Below are 18,987 nucleotides of genomic sequence, written 5' to 3'. Positions count from 1 at the left end.
TAGTGTTTGACTTTTTGCAAAAAGTGCTGTGGTTTAAGAAGAGTGAAGCAGGGAACATTTGAAAAAAAAAAAAGCCTTTTATGGCTGATATCAACATATGCGGTGAGCAGCTTTCTGTGAAATAGGAATAGTTATTTGCACAGTGAGAGGCTGGGGATTCTGAGGACTTAGTGGCCGCACAATGTTTGCGGGACACGCGCACTCCTTCCCCTAGGCTCTGATGAGGGGAGGAATGCATACTCCCAGGTCATTAGAAGGGGCTTCTGTTTGTAGAGATAAAGTAAAGCTTCCTTCTTGTTCTTGCTACTATTTTAAGCAGAAACTTTCCCCAGAAAAATAAATTAACCCAAATTAGATATCCAGCATAGAAAATATTTACAGACTTTCCAAACAACATGTTCTGATTACCCAAGAGAAAAAGAGGACTGCATAATGAAAAAAATGGTAGGCAATCAAATAGGCAGGCTATTGCCAGTAGGAAGTCTAACAATCCGGAACAAATTGACTATAAATACCTAGTGTTTGTTTTAATAGAAGAGGATACTGCAGTCCATAGGAGGAAGATGAATGGCTTAGGCTAACAAACCAAGCCTGTGCCAAGTAGTAAAAATCCACGGCTGAGAGACAAGCTAGAGCTTTACTTCTAGCCCCGGGTCACAAAACTAGTTAAAAGATGGTTTTCTGCACTATGATAAAGTAATTCCTATTTTTCTATTAGTAGAGCGACAGAATTAAGTCTTTGATATGCGACAGTCCCGGGGTGGATGACATGTAGTGTTTCAAAGCCATTCTTTGAATTTCCTGCGTTCGTACACTACAAAAACATCTGCCACGCACAAAAGTGCTTCTAGTAGCTTTGTGGCAGAGGCACCTGACTTCTGTGCCTCTGCTGCTGCAGAGACCAGCGGCGGCACAAAGAGGAAGGCTCTCCAGGTACCAAGGGAAGGTTGCTGAGTGTTTAGAGCAGAGCAGCCGAGTTGTTTGTGGGAAGAAAGGACCCATGAACTACACACACAGTTGCTCCTTCAAGTTGTGTTACCTCCCTGGTTCCCCCATCTCATCTCCAGGCTTCGCTGCCTTCCCTCTCTTTGCTCGCTTCTCTCCCCTTCAGCATGGCAGAATTATGGGGAATGCAAATAGGAAAAGAAATAGCTACACGGCCGTACTGAAATTCCCAGAAAGCCCAAGTTAACTGTAAGCACACACGCACAACTATACAAATCGTGGTGGGTTTTTCTCCTCTTAAGATCTATGCTTTCAGTCAGTCCTTTGAAACCAATTAATAGCTCATATACGTATACAGAAGGCCACTGGGTTTGGTTTTTTCCTTCCTTACTAACCCTTACCCACAGGAAAAACTATGGGGGTTATGAGACAGCTAAAATTATCAAAACAATAAAGCAACTACATTCTCGTGATGTGCTGTCTTTTTTATTATTTTTTTTTTCCACTTACTCACAGGTTCACAAAATTCAGCAGTTGGTAGTGGTTGACCAAGTCATTCATTAGTGCAAATTCACGAAGTTCAACTCTATGACATTTAGCCCTCTTAATTGTGTAAACCACACACACTTCTGTTGCCCGGCCTTTGACATTTGGCTTTGGGGTTTGGTTGTTGTTGTTGGGTTTTTTTTTAAAGCTTCCTCCATTCTAACCAGCGTTAAGTCATAATTTAAGTGGATTTGCACTTGAAATTAATTTAATGCTATATTTATGAAAATGGTTTTGCAGAAGATATTTGGTGTAGTATGAAAAACTCTCAAAGTGGTGGAAATTTTTGAAACTCTTACAGAAAGTTCACGTAAGAGAAGAGTCTTCTGAGCCCCTTGCGCTCCTGCTGTTCCCAAAGCTGCGGCAGGTTACCAGCTCCACAGAAAGCTCTGCATGTCGAACACAAAGCCTCAAGAGAATACAATATGTAGAAAAATAAAATTTTGGCAGAATTCCGTTGCTGTATTGGAAAGATACATGAACAGATAGAGCTACTTCTTTCTGCGTGTACACTTTTAACAGTGCAATACGATATGTTACAGAAGTGCTTTTAATCATACTCTAGGAAATCATTTTCATGTGTGTACAAAATTCTGTATAAGTCAAATGTAATGGAATTTACAGCTAATATTTAAAGCATAATACAAATGGTAATTTTAAACATGTTTTGACTCTATAATAAGGAAGCGTGGTTTGCTAAAAGTAGCATTAAACATAATTCACATGAATAAGGTGTTAAATTTTAAAAAAAATTTAACACACATCTTTGCAGTTCAGCAAATGCCCTCAATGCCAATAAAACTGATTTTAAAATGGCTTTATACTATTGTGCACTTAGGACAAACTTGACCTACCCAAAAGAATGACAGGTTTTAGAGATACTCAATTCAGATACATCTGAATTTCTGTAAGAACTTAAGAGGAATGAGAGTATTTAATACTTTAGAATATTTTTATGTGTGCAGAGCTTATATAACTTCAATTTTATTTGGGTTTACTGGATCCAATAACTGAAACTGAACATGAACACAGCAAGCAGCAAAGTTCGCATTAGCTTTTGTATACCCTTATAGCTCAGTTTACATTAATATACTCTCTAAAGTTGTAAAAAGGACATCGCAGACTGAAAAGGGAAACAAGAAACAGCAACAACAAAAAAAGAAACCTGTAAGACACCAGACCAAGGAGAGAATGTGTAATATTTTCTCTTTTATTATTTTTTCTTTGAAGATTACCTAACATCCTCGTGGTAATAACCCAAGGTAATATGTAAACAAATTTCAATGCTGCTCAAATGAATTAAAATATCCTGTTCAGCTCCTACAATAAGTCAGAACAGTGGCACCAATTCCTTTCAACATTAAATCACATTCATCTTATTGTACATGACTCTTGTGCAAGTAGTAAAGGCCTTGGCTACATCAGTAGAGAGGGATATATCAGCTATTTACGACTTTTAAAAAATTAAACTGACAGAACAACATATTCTGTCGTCTCAAATACCAGCAGCATTTTTCTACATATTTAGGATACGTGTGGCCTAAGCCTTTAACACCTTTTAGAACAGCCATGCAATAAAACAAACTTGGAGATGTTTCTTAAAAGAGAACACAGAGCAGTTTGAACATTTTTCTGAATAATAAAGCCAAGATAAAGCAAATCCAGGCCCTTTCAAATGGCTGCAACTTTTCATACACTTAGAGCTCTATAAAACTAGAGCCTATTAGTATATATATTTATATTTTTTATATATATTTTAAATAAGTCTCTTGTCTGCTTTCAAAATTTATGAGGGTTTTTTCTGGGCTTTTGGAAGGGCAATAAATAAAAGTAGAAAAGGCTGAACTGTTTTGCATATCTTTGTGGAAGAACGGAGAACAATTATACTTTTAGAGTTCCAGAAAGATCACTGTACAGAACAAAAAGCTTATATACAATTAAGTGTGCAATTTTAGTTGGCTGGGCCTTTCATTATGCAAGATCTCCTTTTGGACTAGAAGCCACTTCTACTCTTGACCAAATCCCTCTGTCTCTTCAATGGCAAAGAGCAGCTTCTCTTTCAGTTGTTCATAGCTTTTATATGGTGGTAAATCCAAACGATTAAAACTAAGCAGAAAAAAAACAAGATTTTGTTAAGTTTATCTAAATCCCTTGTAGAACACTACAGAACTCGACTGCTACAGTAACAGTTAAAAATGTTCTGATCTAACAATTACAAATGAAGCAATAGCAATCAGTGCTATCTCACTGCCTTGACATTCCTACAAGCAGTACAAACAAACAAAATCTGAGAGAAATACCTGAAGAAGCAAAAGACTGTTATCACATCAGATAAACACCGGAACCTTTGAAGACTAAAGACAGCCCAAGATACAGAGAACTAGAATACTCGAAAAAGGAAATGTTCACCATGAAGTTCAATGTCATCCCAGTTTGATGCGTCTGCAAATTCCAGCAGAGCATGGAAAAGCTGAGTTTTTCTCCTGCCTGTGCATGCCTGGGTATAGGGTTTTTTTCATTCTAAATTTTGCCCTAAAAGGCTTCCGCCAAAATTCCGTTTCATTCCACACCTTCCCCAAAGTTACCTTAGACAAAGGGGGATGTTTAACTCTTGCAATCATCGCTTGAAAAAGCACCACCAGTGGAGAAAATGGTAAAAGGAGGAATCCCTGAAGTAGTTTAAAAGTATGATGAATATTACTGTCACAATGTTGCCAAAGGAAGGTGTGTCCCATTTGCACAGAGTATATACAGGAAACTCGTCCGTGTACCTGTTGCACCAGTTTGGCATAGGAATGCCAAGCCAGTAACAGTCTGAAGCCTGGCAGGAAAAAGTATGTATTCTTGGCTAAACATCCTTGGTTTGAGTGTTTGCTGTGATTTCTTTCACACTACTTTTCCTCATGACTATACATTTATCTTTTATAATGTTACTGTATAATAAATGTATCTAATAACTGTAGATACCTAATATATGACTTTTGTTCAGTCATTTAATATTCTTTAAAATAAAGAATTTGGGAAACACCTCTCAGTTCTATGCAAGAAGGATGATACCATACTTTTGATAGATGTGATACTGACAAACTGTGTACACTGCAGTAGCAAAATTTAAGAATAGGGCGACCAGAAAAGTTTTCAATACTGGCATGCCAGAGCAATCAGAGAAGCTGAAGGTGGAGACAGAGAACTGATTCAAATTAGATTTCATTTGATTCAGTAAATGCAAGACCAGAAAAGAGAACCACTAAAGGTACAGCAAGTTTACATGTAACAACTCACCAAGTATGACTTCTTGGTAACCAGGTTTCCTTACCAACTTTTTCAATGCAGAATTTCTGGGGACCATTACTTCCTAGAAAAGAAGATTAAAAAAAGTGTAATATCTTCCTTTTAAGTAGTACACGTGATACATACATGACATAAGACACAACGCACATACAACACTCATTAGCTGCTACTCAATGTTACATGAATATGAACATTCTTCTCATAGAAATGAGATAATTTCCTAATAATTTATAGATATATTCATGGGATTTCTGATATAAAAAGCCCTTCTAGATCCAAACTGATGCAGGTGAAGTTCCTGCTATCTGTACACTTGCAGCATGGTTCGTTTGCAAATGAAACAGTTACAGTATAAAAGATTTGGTCACCTTTTACTTACCCATAAGTTCAGCAAATCCGCCCAGTGGCAATCTGCAAGTGCCAGTGACAAACTGCAGAAGTCGCATGCGAACCTCATTGTCTGTTTCTTTTACAAACTAGGCACAGAAATTCAAATTACTTAATAAAAATCTTTAACATAGCTGGAGAAAAACAAAAACCCCACAAGACTGTTGGAAAAGTATAATTCCATTTTAAAGGACACCACCTTGAGAACAGTTTACCTTTCTTGATTTCATCAAAATTGGCTGGAGGGAAAAGACAGTGATTTCAGATTATATGCACTGTCAACCGTTACAATGTGAAGGCTGAGAACAGCAAATAAGATTATTTTTTTTTATTTTATTCTACACTAAAATATAAAGCATGCCAATGGTTTATATGAAGACTATTGCCATTCCGATTAAACACAGCAAGAGCCCAGCCACAGGCTCTGGGTATTTCAAGACTGAAGCATTCCCTGGATGTGGCAGCCTCAGCGAGAGAAAACACCATCCCTAACAGCTGCATCACCTTGTAAGGGAATTCACTGGGAAAGGGAAGAGGAAGAAAAGAGAGAAGAGATGGAGAACATCTCGGTAAGAGAGGGGGCACTGACAGAACTAGATAGAATTTTGACTGGTAAAAACCTGGATAACAAAATGAGTATTTTTGTTCAATAAATGTTGAAACCATATCCAAGCTACTTGAACTTCTAGTTAAGATTCTTTCAGTACCAAGCTTCTTAAAAAGAGATCATACCATCAGACCTTAAATTATTCTGACAATATAAATAAGTTAGAAAATAACTGATTTGCATCATTTTCTTATAGGAACTTTGTCAAAAGCATCTCTAAATAGTGATTTATCACAAGACAGGAACTGCCTAGCTGGGACTTCTCTTTAGGGAAATTCATAGAAACTGGCAGCCCGTATAACATTTTTGGAGTTTTTTTCCTGAAAATAATTCTTGGACAAACTTCATTAAAATACGAGTTATAACCAGTCAGTGCTAGACTGGCACAGTTAATAAGATGATAACCATTAACGATACGTGGTATTTCAGGTGTACAGGTGTATTACATATAAGAACATTTAGAAGGTACATCACTGCTAAGAATACCAAAAACTCTATTGTTGTATAATCAGTAAGAAGGACAAGATATAGAAAAAGTAATCATGATGCAGCCATCCAAATGTAATGTGGGTACCTATCTGACATTTCCCACCCTAAAGTACGCTCCCTGAGAACCAGCAATCCTCCTTTCCTTCTCTGAAAAGAAAAAAGAAAGGAAGCAACAAGAACCTTCATTCAGATGTCATCCCTCCGCTGCACGTGTCGTTTGTGTTACAAAACAAAACCAAACCTAAAGAAGTCAGAAATTTTACTGTTCAACATACCTGCCAGAACCATATGATCTGCTTGCTATTCCTTGTATAATGACGATAAACAGTGTTCCTCTGCCAGTCTGCTAAATCAACTTCTTGCATACCACAGAGCATAACCTAGAAAAGGGAATGATTACTTGACAATATATATGTCTACACACATAAATTAAGAGTTAATTTTGTATGATACACACCAACGAAAATGGAAGTTCTTGCTCCCAAAAAAGGCCCAGTAATTTTTTCATTTTACTCCACAGTTAGATTTTCCGTTATCCTAAGTTTGCAGAACTCCTCCAAAATTGTTTATGTATTTAAGTGGTCTGAAAGCCTGCATATCAGGCACTTAGTTTCTTCCAACTAATAATTCAATAATAAAAGATATTACCTTTCCCATAAAAGGAAATTCTCTATTATAGAGGATATTACCTTTCCCATTAAAACCTTGCCTGATATTCCAAGCTGATGATGATGATTACATTGCTGCTACTGCTATGACTAGTAAAGATAAAACACTGAGAAGTACAAGTCTGCAAAATATTCATTACGAGAGACAATGAATGCTCGAAGTGCTCAAGGCAAAGCCCCCTAGAAAACTGAATACTAAATAAGAGAGATCAAAGTCCTTTTGCAGGAAAAAAAGCCTATTTAATTTAAGAAGCTTTCAGAACACTGCTCGTTATGTACAGGCAACCTTGGCAGCTCTCACAGAAATAAATAAGCACAGCACTACAGAGCCTTTTGTCCCTGCTCCAAGTCTGAACATAGGTCAACCCCAACACTCAACATAGGTCAGGCTGATTGTTAAGTAAACATGGTGCATGCAAGCAATTCCCTCGTGTTACACATTGAGGATCTCCAAAATTCCGTTTCAAACCTTGTTGGTTCCTCCAACTATCTATCCTTAAGCGTAATAACCTTAGAACCCATCTTGGACTATGTCTGTGAAACTAAGCAATCACTATACACCAGAATCAACTTCTGTGCCATCTGCTACAAGGTAATTCTACTCGTTTACCTCAGAGGGAAAAGTTTTATATGACGAACAGATCCATCTGTGATATTCTGATCCTTTCATAGAAACTTGCAAAACACATTTTAATACTGAGGATGGAATCTAAAATTCCCAGCTGCTGAGCACCACAAAACACTGATTCAATAGATACTGGCTTTTCACCATGATTTACCCCCACTGCTCCTATTAAATTCTCCATGTTCCAGAAGTCATCAAATGTAGCATGCCACAGATGACAGATTCATGCTGACCCATCCATTTAATCATTCCCTTTGCAAAAGGTAAAAATGTTGAACAGAAAACCTCACCTCCAGCTCCTTTTCATCAAAATAGTGTAACCACTGTAAAGGAACAACTTCATTAAAACCATCAAGAAAAGCTTTGGTTTGTTCTCTAACTCCCCGAGAAAATCGCCACTCAGCCATTAGCCTGGGATGGAAAAAAAACCAAACACAAATTAAACTTCAATTAGCACTCAAGATGAAGAAGTTCAAACATGTATGATTGCGTGTGGCTTCCTATGAGGTAACGCTCCCTCCAATTTTACTTTCTTACACTGTATGATTCCATAGACTATAAGGGACCTACCATAGTAGCATTATCACAAATCTACAAACTCAGACAACAGTAAGAGTAGCAAGATGCACTGAGATTGCCATTCCAGTTAAAAAAAATATTTATTATTATTAAGCTTTCACTAATCAAAATTCAGCAGCCTTTTCATGAAAATAATGCTATTTGAGCACTATGATTTTGTTATGGCAAAATTGCTTTAGCTTAAAAAGTGCATAATCCTTGTGTTTCAATGCTAGAAAAGAAAAATTTTCACTGATCTTAAAATACTGTTTTCGAGCAAAAAAACCACCATGTAGGCAGAGCAATAAGAAATACTGTTGCTTATAATACCTATAACTATGGCTGCCCAATACTTCCAGCATAAGGCTATTTCCAGCTTCAACAAATAGTAGTAATTTTCTGTTCTGAGCTCCTGATCTATGCTAAGATTTGGAGAAAGAGGTAACTTTTTTTAAGTTTCAACTAAAATGGTCATGCCACTTCTGAACAAAAAAAGAAAAGACAATAAATACATATACATACTACAGAAACTATTTCACTGAGAAACTAAATTTAAGTGGAAACTTTATGCGCGGCACTGGACATACACTGTATCACAGGAAAGGATCTGGGTACATCTGCTTTTGAGATCACCCTGAATAGATGGATCAGAAATGCAGGTTCAGAAAAAGAAAGGCAGTGATAAGATCAGGAGAGAAGCAGGAAAGAGCAGCATAAGAGAACAAAGAGAAAAAATAATTTAAGTCACACCACATTATAAACCGTTCTGAATTTCAGTTTCCACAGTGACAGCAAAGTTCTGAACGATTTTGAAATCCTCTGTCACATACAGGTCTTCCCTCCCCCTGGATCTGTTACCTGAAGTTACTGAAAATAGGTTGCTCATTTTCAGTTTCATCTGTTCTCTTGTTGTACATGTTAATGACAAGACAGGTCATCGTTTCTCTATCAGGTCTTATCTTTTTTTTTCTCTCTTTTTTTTTTTTGGGGGGGGGAGGGGAGGGAAGGTCCAGGGAGAGGGAAGAGGGGAGTAGGAGATCAAAATGTACCAAGAGATCATGTGTACCACAATACCAAAATGTACTAATATACCATTTCAATAATAGTCCCAAGAATTACATAGTAATGGGGTGGGGGAAGGAAAAACAAATCATATACTGTGTCAAAAAAAGACTAGAGCAACAGAAGAAATACGGACCGTTTTTTTTCAACATCTACACTTTCCTACCCAATATATTCTTCTTTGTTCTCCTCCGTTACCAAGATATTTGAACCTCCTGATTTCAGCTCATGTGAGGTTACTTTTCCTAAGAGCTCCATATCCACACAGAAGTACATTTCCAAGTTACACTCTTCGATGTTATTATCCCTGAATGAAAAGAAAAAAAAAAAAAGCACAATGAATTCCATATAAACAAAAAAAATCCATAAAACATCACCCCCACCCCCCCAAAAAAAAAACAAACTACAAACCTTATCCAGATTAGAGAGTTGTAAAATTCAGTATCAATAGATTCTAGGTCCTTAATAGTGAGTTTTTTGCTCAGCATTCGTTTGTAGAAAGGCAGAGAAAAACCAGTGTCAATAAATTTCCCATGAAACAATGCCTGTTGAACAGAAAAGAAGTCTGTTTAGCTTTCATTGAACTACTGAATTATTCAAGTATTTCTGGACTTGAATTCTTTTTTTCCTTTCTCCTTCAAATAATAAAAAACACCAAGTAGCAGTAGCAGCTTGGTATGTAAAAAGAACAAAACATCCCATTACATAGGAAGAAAAAAAAATATTAATTGACAAAATTTATCCAAGCATATGTTATCATTGCAATTTAGAAATTCTCTGATTTAAAAAAACCTTCTCATAAAAGGACAGAGCCTATGAAAGAAGAAATTACTAAGTTTCCTCTTTACTATGTGAATAGGTATTATATGCCAAGTGTTATTTGATCCTACTTGATCATAATATTTGATCCTACTTGACTACTACTGCCATTTTTTACTACGTAAATACATCCTACAAAATCATCCTTTACACAATGCTACTGCAGCTTGTAAAAAGCAGTTTAAAAATGCAATCACAGACTGCTTCAGAAAGAGCTTTGGGAATCACATTTTTTATAGGCGAGTCACAGAACTGAGAAATGAGATTCTCCTGCAAATTTGAAATTGAAAAAAAACCAAAACATGGTCACACTTGTCTCACCACAACGTGCACAAAGGCGGTAAGCTAATGTCTAGCACTGAAGCGTGGCATTACACACACACACACACACACTGTTAACCTCTGTACTGACTCAGCGCGTCTGAGAGCTAACAGAGCACAACTATACCAATGAAAACCTTTTTTACCCCCATCCTTATCAAGTACACTTTCTTCACTAAAATACCTCTTTAAAAAAAGCATCCTAAACACAGGCCAGGTATGGCATTCATTGCTTGTCCTTCCTTACAGCTGAAATTCTATGGGCAGAAGAGCCAATGTAACAGCCCATTTCCTCTAAAAAAGACAAGGCTCCATCTTTTTTCCCCACCTTCTAATTTTCCCCCTAAGGACTCCTCTAGCATGCATTTTCTTCTGCTTTAGGAGAGCCTAAAAAGATTCTCTCAGAGGCATTTATTTGTTTGTGTATTTATTTTTAAACTAGTCTGTACTTCTCATGGGAGAGTGAGCTGATAGAAACGGAAAAATTAAACGTCAAGTGCAGCATCCAGGCATACAATTTCCTGCTTTTTGCAAAAGTAAGTTCTTAAATCATCTCATTTAATGTTGATGATAGTCTCACCACAAAATATAAAATTTGTCTCAGCCAACCTCATTTAACAGCCCTTTGTTACAGAGTAAGATGTATCCTTTATGTTTAACCCCATTTCAGTTGAAAATACTGGTGGTTATTTCACTACTTAAAAACAAAAAAGTCTTTATGATCTGAAAATCACAACTATTTTAGAACTGTGAGAGGACAGAAACTACGTCTGCACTTAAAAAGCATATCTAGACTCCTTAAAATCATTCCCACTTACATTATTATCTGAGCTATTTTAAGCCACTAGAGGGTATCCCAGGATCTACTGCAGAAAGTGCCATCCATTATAAACCATGAATATACTCAAACCTGGCAACTGACCACATTAGGCACCATTACACAGGTCTCTCTCCCCCCCGGCTCCCTTAGAGAATTTAAACTAAAAATACAAAAATACTTCAGGAAATAAAAGTTTGCCTTTTAAGTATATTAAATACTTTAATTGAGTTCTCTTCTATGATCTGTACTTTTATGAAGTAATTTTCCTAAAGGTAACATTTCATTTATGGATTTATCTTATGCACCAGATCAAAAATCACTGACTAAAAGAAACAGAATCTGGCTCTAGCACCTCACTGGCTTTATCACGTCTTCCTGCTAAATGGCATTATAGCTTGCTGAGGGATCTGAAAGAAAGAAAAAAGTTGGCAGCCTACTGAAAGTGTTAACCCAACGAAATAAATTTTAATGACAGCATAGAAATGGGGAACCATAGAACCCTTGAAATCAAAGGTGTTATCATCAAAACTGAACAAATTGGTTTGTCAAGAAGCATCTATAAGAAAAGCAAAACCAAGAAAACCCCCAAACCTCACTCATTTTAAGTCTGAAAGTACTTTTCCATTTATGTTACACTTTGCTCGTATTTATTCTAATTTCATACAAAAAGCCTGAACAACAGGAGAAGACGACAGTCTCTTCAATCTGAAAATGCATTTTTTTCTACTCTTTTTAGTTTCACCATTCACTGTGTTCAGGGATTTTGCCAAGGGCAACCTGTAGACATCATGATGGTTATGTGGAAAGATGACCGTATCACTACATGGAAGAAAAGAAACGTGACAGAGCAGGAGTCCACTATAGAAAATTGACTCAGTGATACCAGACGAAGAAATGACACGACACACCTCATCAGCTTTTAGGCTAACAGAAACCTGATGGCAGAGGATCAGCTCCCTGCCAGCTTCTGCTCTCCCTAGTATCTGACCTTTGTATCCAAGAACCTATGTTTAAATTAAGGCTCAGTGTACTCCGCAAAACATTTCTAACTCATTTTTTTTGAATACAGGAAGGTATACCAGGTCTAACTGAGGAGCCTTTTTTCGGAAAATCTTTGTCACATTTTTCAGAGCATCAGTACTCAGACACTCAATCAAACAGCAGTTTGCATGAAGTACACACATCCAATTGATAAAAACAAAATATTATATTGAATATCATATTAACTTTCATCACTATTCCAGGAAACTTGAGTGTAGAAGAGACTTAACTCTCAGGGAATATTTTGGCTCAATAACCTTATATGCCTTAATCTTCCATTTCTAAGAGATTAATATAACCTTTAATAATTGTAAAAACAAGTACTGTTCAGGAATAAATGTATAGCTACAGCAAATAATAAAACCTTAAAAATCTAACCTACCATGGCAATAAAGCGCCCAATGAAACAGAAATATGAAAGATGGTCAGGATTGATTGTTGATGCTGGATTTATCTGCAGGCAATAGTTGCTCTTGCCAGCATATTCAAATAGGCAGTACATAGGGTTCAGTACTTCATGGGAAAGCAAGAAAAACCATTCTCTAAGGAAAAAAACACATGTATACACATAAAAACCATCAAATACAAATGTTTATCACCATTCCCCTTAGGTAACTAACAAAACGGTCAAAATATATGCAAACTCAGAAAAATAATATAAACAGTGTTGTATTAGAATCACAGAATAATATATGGCATTATATAAGTCTTAAATATAAAAAAATTAATTATTAAAAACAATAATGTTAGAAAGTCATGGTTTCCAAAGTTTAGAAATTATTGTTAAGATTGTCACCTTGAACACACCCTCATAGTTGCATATTAGCAACATTTTTCACATACAGAGTCCTTGCCTCAACCAGTGCACAGTATTTATCCTCCTGATGCCTGATTTACTGCACGCAACTCAAATCTTTATTCAAAAAAATTACAGATTATTCCATGGGCAGTGCTTATTATAAACAACCTAGGCAAGGCAAAACAAAACAAAAAAAACCCAAACCACAGCACACCTTATTTGCTTTCCCAATCTGATAGCAGAACACACACTGCTTTACTGTGGTTTAACAAATTACCATGCATCGGTAAAGTCCACATGACACGACAATGTGAAAATGCATTTTTGTTGAGGTTTAAGTAATACATGTTATTCACCCCTTTCATAGGTTCCAACGCAGCTGACCTGAAAGAGTAATGGAGTCTGGTATTTCAGTGTTAGAATAGCTGATTTTTAGAATATTTGTTGCTTTATAGTATTTGCATATAATCAGAGACCTCAGAAGCACTCACAAACTCAGGAGTTTTTATATCAGGCCCTAAATGCTTGTAACTGAACAACCAGGCTTAGGGAAAAGTCACAAAAAAACCCTAAAAGTCTATCCTGTAGTAACTTCAGGGACTGAATTCCATCTTGACTGCCTTTCAGCCATCACATTTGAGAGCCATCTTTTCCATCCCTGTATTTACCCGAGACAAGGGAACATAAATGAGAAGTTTGCTGGCATGTTTCTCCTAACAGTTCTATGAAACTCAAGTCATGGATCATAGTTTGCTACAATATGCTTCCAAGCCAAAGGCCAAGTGGAAAGAGTAAACCCAGAAAGGCAGCCAGGATACGATAATCTTAATGGGGTTCTGTGTATCTTTTAATAAGCACAAGAATGTTGTACAGCATTCTATGCCAGTTTTATACTGAGACAATTATACTAACTCTGCATAGAAGCATCAAATTTTATAGGCATTTAAATTAGATCAAAGCCAGATAACAAGGGAGGAATCAAAGAAATCAGTGATCAACAAGAAGTTTGCAGAAGCAATGAATTTTTCACATCAACAGCTAGAAGCAGCCACAAGATATAGCATCAGATTGGCCCTACTAAACATAAGGTAAAAATCTGGAGGGAACACTGAGTTTAGCCTGCTGCGAGACAGGTGATAAATCAGGTGCAGCAGCTTTCTATATTTGTAGTAATGCAGTATTAGTGTCACTTAAGAATTCTCAGCTCAAGTTACAATTCCACATACAAAATCTTGGGCAAGACTTACTCCTAAAACTATGAAATTATTCTATTTACACATTATTTATTTCTTTATTCTGCTGCTTTCTCTGACTAACACTCTTCATCTAAATTATTCTAACATCACTTCTTTGGAAGACTTTGTTTCTCTGGAACAGATTACTTGAACTCTCCTGGTTTCCATCCTATGCCTAGGGCCACCATGATAAGGACACCAAACAAACAAAACCTGTGCAAAGCAAAAAACTGGAGTCCTCCCTGCAGTCACCCCCCAAAAGCCTATCAGATATTGTAATTCAGAAGAATAACTACCCATATATCCAAAGAAGCTCAACCTTCAAAGGTAAGCTTCCTTACTTATAAATACTACACATTTTCACTGAACTTCATTTTAACACAGTAAGCTACATAAAACCAGAACAAAACCAAAACAGAACACCTTTACATTACAAAAAAAACAAACAGGAAAATTTTTATGACGTATGACTACTTCTAATTTGCTGGACCTGCAGTAGTACTGAAATTTTCATCCTAATAGTAAGATTTCAGTCAAGTAACTGACAGCAGTAGTCAGTGATTGTCTTCTATATGGGCAACAGATGAAACACTTTGTCTACAGTTTTCCTGTCATCAGATTTTGCCTCCGATTTCCACTTCAGATTCGAGAAAATCTTTTAGCTGTTTCATATTCCCACGCAGCCTACATAGTTTGTTCATCTGCTGTTACTTCATGCCTGCACTACTCTCCTCTTGTTTCTATCCCTTCTGTTCAATATCAGTCCCAATCTGGTGTTCACTTGTTTTTTTCCTAATAAGCAAAACACTATTTTTCCACAATCCCCACTTCCAGGGAAGTGAAACTTACACTTCCAGGGAAGTGGAACTTACTGATAGGAAGTTTCTGAATTAACTCAGTCTAGAGCACTTAAAAAAAAATCCAATTTAAACATCAATCTTTGTCAAAGAACTGAACAACTGAGACCACAGTTTTACTACTGCAAGGTTATAACCCACAACAATAGCCAGTGCTCCCAGTTCCACCTCCTTAAGACATTAAGGGGAGCTAAAAAGGTAACCAGGGTCAGACTGCAAAAGCAAGCAGTTTCTTTGCCAACAGAATGACATTAGCAATCAAGGTTAGAGCACTATTAAAAAAGAAAAAACTATTTTAAACAAATTTCTTTTACCTTGCCAAGCCACCATAATCCAATCCTTCTTCTCCTCTGAATATAACATATAATCTTCTCCTCAAATCATAGGGTTTTAATGCCATAATCTATCAAAAAAACCCAAAAATTGTAGCAAGTTATACATTATGCAGTGTCAACGCAATCGCTCCTTCTTATTCAGATTTTATTTAATTGATATAGAAATGCCATATATGTCAAATGTTTACCCAGATTTCACAAGCAATTAGACTATCTCATGGAGTATGCAATCAATGAACCGCACACAAAAAGACTGATTTGAACTTTGAGCAGCAGACCGCTAGCAAATGGGAGAGCGTATCTGGAAAGTACCACTATATGGTTGCCCTGTTCTTATACTCCTCCTAAGGCATTCATTATCATTAAAGGAAAACAGGCGAAAAGGCATTTCATCTGATATATTACAGATTTTTGGGTTTGGGCAAATCACTTAAATAATTTACTCTAACCCAAAATAAGTGTAATATACTTCCACTAATAACATACTTTTTACTTCTAGAGAGGTTTTGATGTGGTGATAGTGGCAAGAATTGTCACTGTTACAGAGAAAGAAGGAACATACATTGGCTGCAGACTGTAAGAGCTCAAGAACTATAAGCTTCAATTACACAAATTTAACCTCTGAAGGACAAAGCAGGACATCAGTTTTAATTGGAGAAAACAACATTTTGTAATGTATATAACCACACACAAGAATCAGAAAAGCAAATCCACTGTGGTTAAGTTAATATGGTATGCAATGTGGTTAAGCTGTGGAACTCTTTACCACAGGATGCTGTAGATGCAAAAAGTTCACAAGAGGAGCACAGACAAGCTCACAGAAGAAAAGTCCCTCGAGGACTATTAAAATACCCAGAAACCACATCAAGCTCAAGAAGCATTTCAATTGTAAACAGTTGGGAGCTGAAAGATCATTTGCTAGAAGTATTACATACGTTACTTCAGTTCTTACAGTCTTCCCTAAAAATTCCCCTTTGGCTAACACCAGAGGAAGATTCCTGTGCCTGAAGGCCCATTAGTCTGAACTGGCCATGGCCATTTTTGTTCTTACGCTTTGTCTTGATACACAAACACAACATCTTTGCAGGCTTACTTGCTGGAAGGAATCCTCAAACAAAGTCTGTCTGGATACATTGATTTTCACATGACTTGGCAGTGCATTGGACTGTAATCAGAAGGCAGTGATGTTAAAAGGCAGCACATATAAATGTAAATTCAAATAGTTCTAAAAAGTAAATAATTACTTAAGCAGTACCTGACATAAGTAACGGAAATGAGCAAGTTTCCACCTAAAGCTACGCTCATAAGCAATCTGTGGCCCTTTATTTCTGTAAGGAAATATATTTGAGATACATTAGCCATACATTAGACATCAAACAGTACTTTCAATGTTAAACAACAGCATGTAGGTTTCAAACACATAAAAACTGTTATTGTAAGGTATGATCAGAAACAAAATGCAGTTGATGGTTTGGTCAGACAGTCTTCCTTTCTGTCCCCCTCCCCCTGTTTTTTTTTTTTCCATTTAAGATGCTAGTCAATTTACCAAATTTGAAAGGTAGAGATCTAGAGGATTTCAAATCCCTATTAATCTTGTAAAAATTACAAGCCAGGTAAAGGAGAGAAGTCTAATTTATTGTCTTCACTGAGAGAAAGACTGAAATTAGGCTTCATAAATTCAGCTGCTTGTGTAACTATGAAGGAATTTCTAGTACAACACTCTATAGGCTCTTTGAATGAAAGGTCATCGACATGTCATCAGAAGTAAACCCTACCCTACATAAAAGACATTAAGACAATGTCCTGCTTTGAGATAGAATAAAACCAATTTTCCTTTTCAGTAACTATAGGTTGGGGCAATACTTCTGACTGAACTATTTTTAAAAAGATTTGCTTGTAAAATTTTTGAAAAGTATTTAGAACTACTTTGTTTAGACATTAGTGTTGCTAGACAGTGTACAACTGTAAGCAACATCATTACAACCATTTGCTGTTTCTTTAAAAATTTAACTATTAGTTCCATTAGTTCAATATTCAAGTTCACCTCACTTCCCCTCTCTATTTATAAACAATTACAATCTTGATATTTGAAAAGTGTATAAAAACTATTGAACCTTAGAGCAGCATAGCAAAGTGTGTCACAGATAAACAGACAACTAAAGCTTAAAAATAGACTGAATTTACAGGACAGCGATTTGTTCATAATTTAGTGCTCAATTCCAGCTAAAAGTATAGATTGTCTTCTAGTGTGAGAAGACTTGATTATTAAACTATAGCAAATTAAAACATTAAAAAATACATTTAATTTCTCACTTACACAGAAGATTTCCCAGTACGAGGATCGTTGAAGGTGGTGGTTCTTGTATTATGGTCAACAAAGTATCTGACACCTTCTCTGGTATATCTGATTTCCCAGCCCTCTGGAAGAGGGTCCTCATTTTGTAAACTGCAGAAGAAATTGCAGACAGTACTTTTTCCCCCATATCATTACATATAAGAATTAAGCAAGATCTTTTTATCTGCACAGTCAATATACACACCTACCCTTGAGTTCGAGGGTCTTCCCACTGTGTTGTCTTTGTGTTATGATTTACAAAATACACCCTGTCATTTGAATCCACTCTCCTTTCTAGAGGGAAAAAAGAAAAAAAAAACACTATACAACAATTGCATTCCGAATTTCTGTACTGTCAATTCCTGAAATTAACAGCTAATTAACTTACCCCAACCTGGTGGTAAAGGCCCAAGTGGATCATTTTCTGCTGACAACATAGAAGCCTATTTAAAAACAAGAGGATGTTCAATTAGGCCAAATATTATTCATATTTTTTTCCTTAATGTGTTCTAAAATTACTACTAGTTCTGAAGACTATCCATTCTGAAAAAACATCATGCCATTTTTAGGGGTTTTTTTGTGAACAAACATAGATTCTATGATAGTAAGATATGATTTGTGCACTTGGGCTCCACTGTTTCTAACCCAAAGTACCCTCCCTTTCCCTTGCTACAGCAAACTTGAGAAAGAGTCAGTGGTCTTAAAGATGTACAGTTCATAAAAGTTTTGCAGAAGCACATATAAGCAGATCAGCACAATGTTCTAGGTTAAGAACACGCTTTACCATAAAAAACATTTCCAACCACAGTGATTACTGCTAACATAGGGTTTTTTGCTTCCTCAATACATGATGTCTTCCCTGGATGTTTGGCTATTTTCAGACTTTGTAATTCTCTGCAAATGCAGCTGCATTCATTAAAATATGCGGATGATTAAAGTTATACCAACATACAGTAAAGTTAAAAGGAAAAAAAATAAATAAGAAAACCAGATTAAATTATTACGGAAAGCATGCTAAACTCATAATATCCTGTAACCTTGCAGAAGTCCCCAGGAACTCCCAAGAATACAAAGCATAGGAAAAATAAAACGTAAAAGGCAGAAATCCCCAAGACTGCAGAATCCATGTTATGATTTATAACTAAAATCCACTCACTAAAATTTTTTGTATGCTAAGATTCTTTTCTTTTTTTTTTTTTTTGCGCACAATGTGATTTTGATATATGGGAACCAACATACATTTTCCA

General features: G+C 36.3%; 1 protein-coding gene across 5 annotated transcripts in view; it reads right to left on the bottom strand.

The window, feature by feature from the left end:
- Window positions 1-3,249: 3,249 nt before the first annotated feature.
- The window catches only part of WWP1 (WW domain containing E3 ubiquitin protein ligase 1), a 56,823-nt gene continuing 41,085 nt past the window's right edge, over window positions 3,250-18,987 (bottom strand). For all 5 annotated transcript variants that reach the window (XM_074577379.1, XM_074577382.1, XM_074577380.1 and 2 more), the window contains 14 exons: window positions 18,129-18,183; window positions 17,950-18,034; window positions 17,723-17,851; window positions 16,661-16,733; window positions 16,499-16,570; window positions 15,385-15,473; window positions 12,562-12,721; window positions 9,590-9,723; window positions 9,345-9,485; window positions 7,849-7,969; window positions 6,541-6,645; window positions 5,162-5,258; window positions 4,774-4,846; window positions 3,250-3,597 (listed from right to left, as the gene is read on the bottom strand). In XM_074577379.1, coding sequence (XP_074433480.1) covers window positions 3,498-3,597; window positions 4,774-4,846; window positions 5,162-5,258; window positions 6,541-6,645; window positions 7,849-7,969; window positions 9,345-9,485; window positions 9,590-9,723; window positions 12,562-12,721; window positions 15,385-15,473; window positions 16,499-16,570; window positions 16,661-16,733; window positions 17,723-17,851; window positions 17,950-18,034; window positions 18,129-18,183 — 1,434 coding nt within the window. In that variant the 3' untranslated portion in view covers window positions 3,250-3,497. The remainder of the gene's footprint in view (window positions 3,598-4,773; window positions 4,847-5,161; window positions 5,259-6,540; window positions 6,646-7,848; window positions 7,970-9,344; window positions 9,486-9,589; window positions 9,724-12,561; window positions 12,722-15,384; window positions 15,474-16,498; window positions 16,571-16,660; window positions 16,734-17,722; window positions 17,852-17,949; window positions 18,035-18,128; window positions 18,184-18,987) is intronic.

This window comes from Larus michahellis, chromosome 2 (genome assembly GCF_964199755.1).
Source record: "Larus michahellis chromosome 2, bLarMic1.1, whole genome shotgun sequence".
NCBI classification, from domain to species: domain Eukaryota; kingdom Metazoa; phylum Chordata; class Aves; order Charadriiformes; family Laridae; genus Larus; species Larus michahellis.
This window is presented reverse-complemented; position numbering and strand designations above follow the sequence as displayed.